The sequence below is a fragment of the Brienomyrus brachyistius genome, chromosome 23, assembly GCF_023856365.1.
Source record: "Brienomyrus brachyistius isolate T26 chromosome 23, BBRACH_0.4, whole genome shotgun sequence".
Taxonomy (NCBI): Eukaryota; Metazoa; Chordata; class Actinopteri; order Osteoglossiformes; family Mormyridae; genus Brienomyrus; species Brienomyrus brachyistius.
The window spans coordinates 14,251,960-14,261,213 of NC_064555.1; the positions used below are offsets into that span (position 1 = coordinate 14,251,960).

The following is a 9,254-nucleotide window of genomic DNA, read 5'->3' on the forward strand; positions in this document are numbered from 1 at the left end:
CTCAGGCAGCACAAGGCTGGGGGTGCACCCTGGACAGGATGCCAGTCCATCACAGGGCACACACACTTACACACTGATATAACTATATACTACAGGCAACTTCAAGATGCCAATCAACTTAACAGCATGTATTTGGACTATGGGACAGGAGAAATCCGTGAAACATGGCAAGAATATCTATTAGTAACTATAGATATTGAAAATACTATTTATAAAATGCAAAAGAGACATACCAGCAACAAATAAGCAACACTGACATTTTAGAATTTTATGACACTATGCAGGCACTGAATATGTGAATTCTTCCTATGCGTCAGAACCAGTTTCGTTTGCAAAATATTTCAGGTAGGCTTAAACCGTAGCAGTGATTCTGCCCTTTTATGTGCCTTTTGCCTAATACTAAAATGTAGGAATGTGAAAAAGCAACATTAACCGTGCATGCTTTTTATAATAAAATATTTACTATGTAAATGTTCGGAACATTATGATGATCTTACAGGATTTAAGTACAATCGTGAGCATTGTCCTTACTTGAACGCTGAATGTAACTACAAACATTTGCTACAAGCATGCAACGCATTTGTCGAATTAAAGCATTATGAATCTTAACACACCAAAATGTATACCTAGTCTTGGAACAATCTTAGAGATTTATCTGTATTTTGTTGTTCGCTTAGAAACTGCTTTTTAAACCGGTTATATTTTCTATGGCTGCGTATTAATGGCGAGTTCACATACAACAAACGCACACTTCCTGTAAGGCGCAAAGAACTGTTAGCGTCTTGCTACCCAAATGGAATGCCTCATTGTAGCGCGACGTTAGCATTACACTTTTGTTGCACGAGTTTTGCACTTCTTGACTCAATTACGCCACCTTAGGATAATCCACGAAACGTTTATCTATAACACTCACCTTTAAAACTTATGTTGAATATTTCTAGTCAATGCATTTATAAATTCAATGGAATTCTTCGAAAATCAACGTAAGCTCATACAACTGAAAACAAATTACAGCACGGAGGTGGAGACGTTTTTCCCTCTTTCGTATTGGTGGAGACATCTACACGCGTCATTTCCGTTTTAATATAACACTTTCTAATTGGTTGCGATTTTCAAAAGAGGCGGCGCAATTACTTGCGTCATTAAAAAATGCCACGGTTATTTTAATTAGCTATAGTCATTTTTGTTTAAAATTCTATTAAATGTATTATGAATTGTGCAATAGTATACAAAAACATGATTTTCAAAACAAATATATATATACATATATAAAATCAAGACACTAACATTTATTTCTAGTATCATACAATGCTGCTGAGGTTTTTGTTATGTAACATTCTCATGATATGTGAAAATATAACTAGGAAAATAATTAAATTAGTCAGTTTATTCATTTTACATACTACCCGTCAAATTTTCTATATGGAGTTTCCTGTTAACTTTTCCGCATAAGTAATTAAACCTGCACTTTCTTACCTTGACCACTCCTATATGTCAAAATCTAAAAATCGTGAATCAAAGAAACCAAATACCTGAATAAACTAAATGTTGCTAAATACTACAGATTTGGTATGCAGAACCAGTTTTAAAAGTTGACTAGTATATATAAGGGGTGAGATTCAACTGTACAAATTTTAGGCTATCCAGCTCAGTTGGTTTCAATCTATCCATTTTCCGTTGCAATTACGTATTTGACGATGGAGGTCAGTGAATACAATTAAAGTCTGTTTTGTTAGAACGTTCATTCCCACTATGCAATGCGGCAGTCAAAATTATACCACCACTAAAAGAGCAGACACTGATTGCTTCCAAAAATATTACTAACGTTACACATTTTTGTGCCCTTCAGCAAAGATCAACCGCATAAAAATGAAGGTCTGAATGATGAATCTCCAAGGATTGTCACACTGCCCCCTACCTACGAGGAGGGTCAAAGCGAAGACGTTGGCCCTCCAAAGAGGAAGACCTGTACCCTGCCGTCCCGGCGTCTGTATTTGTCTGCTGTAGGGCCGCACTTTGGGTTGCGGTGTAATTACCTACATTATAAAGCTAAGCTATATTCCAAAATATGACACAAACCTTTAACTGTGAAGCCTCATACGGCATAAATATTACACACTACTCGTCAACAAAAACTAGCGCGAAATGAGTTGTATAATTTTATAGCATATTACACACACACACATACACACACACACACACATATATATATATGTATTTGTATATATCGTTCCAAATAAAACATAAAATTAGGCTTACAATTTAGCATGCATTCATGAATAATTTTGCACAATATAAATGGGGATCTACCGCAATATTCATGAAAAATGACTCGGCATAATCTGCGCGTAAGCTGGGGAAGGCTGCTAAACCAGCTTATTGCATTTCTTAGACCTAATCATAGCTGTCAAGGTGGATGACTAAACAGGGTCATAACGCTGTCGAAAGGCTAGTTAACAAAGAGGCCGGTCTGTATCAACCGCGTACTCGCAGGATGTGGGAAGGCGTGAACTCCAGCGAACTTGAGATGTACGGCGTTGCCGCTCTGGCAGTTATCGGTAGGTTATATCACATGGATCCTCTGTTTCTTCACTTGATCGTAGTAAACCGCTAAAACATATAATTTAAACAAACAAGTTATCCAGTTATATAACGCCACTAATCTAAAATGTTACATATATGCCACACAAATATTTTTATTATTGTTATCAATAATAAAAATCCTAATAATAATAATGGATATGAAACAACATAGATTATTTTAGTAAAAAATTTCACTGTTCCACTTCATATTTTTGCTTCGTGGCTACGTGTCTGGTGGGATTTATTCACCTTTGTGGCTGAGCCGTCTGTCCAGCCTTAACTTGCTGCTGTGTGCAGGAAGATACTGAAGCGCTAAGCTTGACTTAACATTGGATTTGCTAGAATGGCCAGACCTGCAGTCCTGCACCTCTGTGCTTAAATCCAGGTGTTGTCCTGCTGAGGAACTGGCTGGCCGGTGGCGTGTGCCGCAGCAAGGCTCTTCTCCATGGGAAAACCGTACTGATCACTGGGGCCAACACAGGCATTGGCAAGGAAACAGCAAGAGACCTGGCAGGCAGAGGTAGATGGCATATTCGATATTTTACTGGGGCAGAACCATAAATATTGCAGATTCAAATTTTACCCCCAATTTTATAGGTATGTGGTATTTTTCCTGTGTAGCGTGGCTTGCCTCTCGTAATGCAGAGACATGTCCTTAGGTCATTTGGCATCTTGAAACAGACCGTAGCGTGTGGCCAGTGACAGACTGGCACTCTGTTCAGGGAGCTTCCTGTGCTGGGGCTCCAGGCTCTTAACGAATGACCTTATTTTACTATATTTTACTTATATCACTCGTTTTTCAACTTTCAACTTTTTTACCTCTTGTCCTTTTACAGTGATGATTTTTTTATAGTATTGCTTGATAGATATATATATAGATAAATAGATAGATACTTTATTAATCCCAAAGGAAGCTGTAAGTTTACAGTAGCTGAATACACACATTCAAACAGTAAAAAGCCATTAAAATATTAATAGACGGTGGACCTGTATCACAAAGTCAGACTTGCTGCTGAGCCAGATACCTTGTCAGATTTTTGGTGCCCTGGTTTAAATGGACTTTGTTCTCTTACATTTAGCCCAGTCTACCTAAAATCTGACAAGTTATCCAGCTCAGCCAGAAATCCTGCTTCATGACACAGAGCCAGTAACAATGAATAATAGACAAAAATGAACAGAAAGTGTGCGAAGATTGTTAGGGGAACAATAACGCAGAATCCCATTGTAATGGCTCTGAAATAAACATGATTTAATAACAATAGCAATAATGTTATTATTGTGCCTTGTGTGGGCAATTAGTAATAATAATAATCATAATACATTTTATTTATATAGAGCTTTTACAAGATCTCAAAGACGCTGACGTAAAGAAAACAAAACGAAAACATCAAAACATTATGGAAAAGGAAGGTTAAACGCTTAAGAAAACATAAAAATATTAGCTTGGTTTTGAAATCTGAGACCGAGATCGAGGGACAAATAGCAGTAGGGAGGGAGATCCAATGTATGGGCATGATGTGCTGGTAGGAGCGAGTGTGGGAGAGGAGGGGGACAGCCGAGTTCTAGACTCTCTGGAGTTTCTGGAGAGAGCGACAGTGAGTAGTGAGCTACAGTAGTCAAGACGGCTAGAGATAAAGGCGTGAATGAGGAACTCAGCGGGAGAGTTAGAAAGGCAGGACGTAAACCAGGTGGTGTTGCGAAGAGGGAAGTGAGCTGTGCTTACTGTGGAATGTATTTGTCATATGAGAGGGTTGGGTCAAAGGTAACGCCAAGGTAGCAGATCAGAGGAGAGGAGGAGATGGTGGTGTGGTCCAATTTGCAGATAACTGGGCTAATTTTATTGAGTGTGGATTTTGTCCCAATGACAATTAATTCCGTCTTATCACTGTTAAGTATTAGATCATTTTTGCTCATCCACGGTTTGATTTCAGAAAGACAAGATTCGATATGTGTAATATGGTGAGATAAAAGCAGGATGAATCCGGAATGTAACTGCTCAAAAATTCATGCACGCCGTTCTTAAATTTGAGTTGTCGGATTGTTCCAGGGGCTCGCGTGATAATGGCTTGCCGGGACCTGAGTCGAGCAGAGAGAGCAGCGGATGAGATCCGGCAGTCTACTGGGAACAGGAATGTGGTGGTGCGGCATTTGGACCTGGCGTCACTCTCCTCTGTGCGCCAGTTTGCCAAGAGCTACATCTGCAGTGAGGAGCGGCTTGACATCCTCATCAACAATGCCGGTGAGCGAGCTGGACTGGTGGCGTAAGTGTGGGTTAGTGGCTTATGAGACAAGACCTGTGATCAGAAGGTTGCTGGTTTAAATCCCAGTGTTGACTTATTGATGTCACCATTGGGCCCCTGAGCAAGGTCTGAACCTGCCTTCTCAGTTGTACGTCACTTTGAATAAAAATGTAAGCTAAATAAATAAAATGTAATTGGTTGAGCAACTTGAGACTATGCAGTAATCTAAATAATCATAATCAGTATGTGACAACTATATATTGGCGAATAACTAAAAGGCAAGAAACCATTAATGTCCATCCATCTTCCATACTTGCTTATCCAGTACAGGGCTATGGGGAGCCTGTGGTCCATCCCAGTAAAGCACAGGGATAACCCAGGACAGGATACCAGTCTGCGGTTCACTCAATCTCACATCCTCCTCTCTGACACAGGAGTGATGATGTGCCCCAAGTCTCTAACAGTGGATGGATATGAGACACAATTTGCAGTCAATCACTTAGGTCATTTCCTGCTGACCACGCTGCTCCTGGAAAGGCTGGAATGCTGCGTACCCAGTCGTGTCATTACTGTGAGCAGCATGACCCACAAAGGCGGTAAGGATGGGAGGCAGAATCCGAAGGCATCTGCAGTTCCTGTTTAATCCCCGACACCTGGAGATGTTTTGTTCCCTTTCCTACATGGCTACACCCTCTGCTTTCTGAACATACCCGGGTGTCGAACATACCGGTATTTGTTTCCTCTGTGAAGTGTCCTTGGTTTGATGAAAGGTGCTATATAAATTACAATTGTTGTCGTTGTTGTTACCCATATATTTATCTGGTGTCTCTTGCCACAGGGAAAATCCACTTTGAGGACCTTAACTTCAATGAGACACCATACAACCCCTTGACCAGCTACAGACAGAGCAAGTTGGCCAACATCCTCTTCGCCAAGGAGTTGGCCCACAGGGTTAAAGGTCAAGCCCTCGTAGTCTCTGGGGTGAACTCTGTGTGTCTCGTAATACTTTCTATAAAATACCCACATTGTCAATCAATAAGATTGACATCTTCGTAATAAGTATTTAAGGAAATTTCTGCAACATTCCATTCTGGTACCGTCTCAGCACTGATATTTACATTTATTGTTTAGGAGACGATTTTGTCCTAAGCAATGTACAAGTGAAGCAAATAGCAAGTCACAAACATCTGTGCCGTTGAGGAGTTGACTAGGCGTAAGTGCAGCTAGGCTGACCTTCCAATGTATGCCCAGGTACACGTGTAAGCAGTTTTGGAGCAGAAGCTACACAGCATCTTCCAAACAAAGCAAGAACCTAATAAGATAACTATCCAATGACCAGTAAGAATGTTCAGGAAATGTAGAGCGGGATCAGGCTAGTTGAGGAGTTCCTGGAAGAGGTGGATCTTGAGGCATCTCCTGAAGGGCATTGCTGTTATGTGGGCATTCCTGCTACCTGCTGTTTTTTGTATAGGACAGTGGTTCCGGGGGGGGGGAGGGGGGGGGAGGGGGGACCCTGATAATAAAATATGATAACAGATTGCAAACAATGTTATCTGCCAAGTGGCATCAAAAACAGGTTTGAAAAATGTTAAAGCACATGCAGAAAGTCTTGTGCCCAGTATTTGACAGGAACTTCCCGGGCGGGTCACAACCCACAGGTTGAGAACCACTGGTCTAGGACATTAACTAACGACCAGTTTTTTTTTGACAAATTGGTGTTCTGGGTACAACGATGGTACCCAGCCATGTTTGACAAATTGAGAATATTTCCAGAACACACTCTGTTCCCTGTGCCCTCCCCCAGGGAGTGGCGTGTCATCGTTCTCCCTGCACCCCGGTGTGATTCGCACGGAGCTGGGTCGTCACATGGGGAGCAGGCACCCCCTGCTGTACTGCTTGCTGTACCTCCCAGCCGTGATCCTGCTGAAGACCCCCAGAGAGGGCGCCCAGACCTCCATCTACTGCGCCGTGGCCGAAGACCTGGAGAAAAAGTCGGGCTGTTATTTTAGGTACAGTACGGTAGCTCTTTTCATATTGGGATAATAGTCAGTTGGCAGAAGATTCATTATGAGGACATCGGGCATAGATGCAATAATTAGCCATATACCATTCTAGAAATACATCAATCAGCATAGACGATATCATCATTGTCCCAGATTTGATACTGTTTGTTAGAAAATGGGGGGTGGCATGGTGGTGCAGTGGTTAGCACTGTTGCCTCACACCTCTGAGACCCGGGTTCAAGTCTCCGCCTGGGTCACATGTGTGTGGAGTTTGCATGTTCTCCTCATGTCGTCGTGGAGTTTCCTCCGGGTACTCCAGTTTCCCCCCACAGTCCAAAAACATGCTGAGGCTAATTGGAGTTGCTAAATTGCCTGTAGGTGTGTGAGTGGATGGTGTGTGAGTGTGCCCTGCGATGGGCTGGCCCTCCATCCTGGGTTGTTCCCTGCCTCATGCCCATTGCTTCCAAGATAGGCTCCAGACCCCCTGTGACTCAGCAGGATAAGCAGTTTGGGAAATGGATGGATGTTAGAAAATGTCAACCTGGCAGAACAGTACTATGCTTTTCTTATCAATACTCTGCCACTTTTGGGACAAATTACAACACTGAATTATTACAGTGTCATAAAGACCCTTTTTTGTGTAGATGTGCTGACTAAAGGTGGATGAATTTAATTTATATAACTGCATATATAGTGTTGTTGTGGTTGTTTATTAAGCACTCTCCTTTCCCACTCCTCAGTGACTGTACGGTAAAGGAGCCAGCCCCTGAAGGAAAGGATGACCTCGTAGCTCTGAAACTCTGGGAGCTGAGTACCCAACTTGTAGGGTACGCGAAGGACAAGTGACCACCCCCAGGATCTCGTCTGTCCTCCCAACCTGCAGGGGGCACCCATCGACTTCTTCATCAGTCAGACGTCGCTACTCTTCCTGCGCATCAGTCTCAAGTAATTTCTTAGCACCCCGATGGACTAGCTTTTATATTGAAATCGTTCAAACTTGTTGGTTTATCACAGCTGGTCACAAACTAATAAGCACATTTCCAGTAACCTTCTGTGTTATATATACTGTATCTATACCGTGGGAGACTTCGCTAAAATAGCATGCAAAGTTCACCTAGCAAAACGTGCACCTGTGGACCAATGACACAGAGAAACAAACCACCATTTGCAGGGTGCCAGGGCAGTCTGGCTCAGCCTAAGTATGGGGCACGATGATGCCTTCAATCTGTGGTTTTATCTGTGCATGCCATCTGTTTTCCTACATGCTTTGATTGAGGTCATAGACTTTAGAGTCTCAGCTTTGCGTTTAAAAACATTCTTCTGTGTGACATAAAAATAAAACCATAATCCAGGAAGTACAATGTGTGTTTTGTTTCAAACTCACATATTCAGCATCCCAGCCTCCATATCTGCCACGCTCTGATCTTTCTTACAGTGATAAAAAAGGCGTGTTCCTTCTTGCAGATATATATGTTTTTTCATTCTGGAAGCAGCTATTTAAATATTTTTCACACAATTCTGCTGCTGGCTCTGTGAGGTACTTAACCCAAAATCTTTCTGGTAAGAATATAAAGAAAAAAATTATACACAAAAAATATATTCTATAAATAGGCAAAACAAAAATCTGTTTTGGGCAAAAGTATCAGATGATTTAGCATTTTATTTAGGGATATATATATATATATATATATATATATATATATATATATATATATATATATAGCACTGCTGCCTCACACCTCTGGGACCCGGGTTCGAGTCTCCGCCTGAGTTACATGTGTGTGGAGTTTGCATGTTCTCCCTATGTCATCGTGGGGTTTCCTCCGGGTACTCCGGTTTCCCCCCACAGTCCAAAAACATGCTGAGGCTAATTGGACTTGCTAAATTGCCCATAGGAATGCATGTGAGAGTGAATGGTGTGTGAGTGTGCCCTGCGATGGGCTGGCCCCTCATCCTGGGTTGTTCCCTGCCTCATGCCCATTGCTTCCGGGATAGGCTCCGGATCCCCTGTGACCCAGTAGGATAAGCGGTTTGGAAAATGGATGGATGGATGGATATATATATATATATATATATATGTTACAAACAAACGTAAAATCACTGACTAAACTGTCAGCTAACATCTTTGCAACTTGAGCGTGTCAGTGTTTACCCACATTTTTTCACACCTTAATTGAAGTTAGGCAATCGGGTGTCAGTCTTTTAAATGTATCAGAATTACCCAGAAGGCAGTTGGAAGAGTCTGACCAACCATGTTCGCATTTTGTTGCACATCCCCTAGAGGGCAGTAGGGTCAAATCAGTCTGCATATTGCTTCAGTGTATTCCTTAAGTCACAATGAAAGACAGCTGTCCAACAAACACAACCATCTATCCAATATATTACAGTCCGATACACTTGTGCCTATTGAGACAAGAATTCTGAGAGA

The 9,254-nt window shown here is 41.7% G+C and overlaps 1 protein-coding gene across 4 annotated transcripts; it reads left to right on the plus strand.

The window, feature by feature from the left end:
- The first annotated feature begins 2,284 nt into the window (after window positions 1-2,284).
- Window positions 2,285-8,149, plus strand: LOC125719393 (retinol dehydrogenase 12-like). Of its 4 annotated transcripts, XM_048994107.1 has the most exons (7): window positions 2,285-2,558; window positions 2,969-3,103; window positions 4,631-4,822; window positions 5,258-5,419; window positions 5,662-5,781; window positions 6,628-6,832; window positions 7,567-8,149. In XM_048994107.1, the coding sequence occupies exons 1-7, from the start codon at window positions 2,417-2,419 to the stop codon at window positions 7,670-7,672; spliced, it is 1,062 nt and encodes a 353-aa protein (XP_048850064.1). In that variant the 5' UTR covers window positions 2,285-2,416; the 3' UTR covers window positions 7,673-8,149. The 4 variants fall into 4 exon arrangements, with proteins under 4 accessions (XP_048850064.1, XP_048850067.1, XP_048850066.1 ...); XM_048994110.1 differs by lacking the exons at window positions 2,285-2,558; window positions 2,969-3,103 and adding an exon at window positions 4,172-4,345; XM_048994109.1 differs by lacking the exons at window positions 2,285-2,558; window positions 2,969-3,103 and adding an exon at window positions 4,352-4,470.
- The last annotated feature ends 1,105 nt before the right edge of the window (window positions 8,150-9,254 follow it).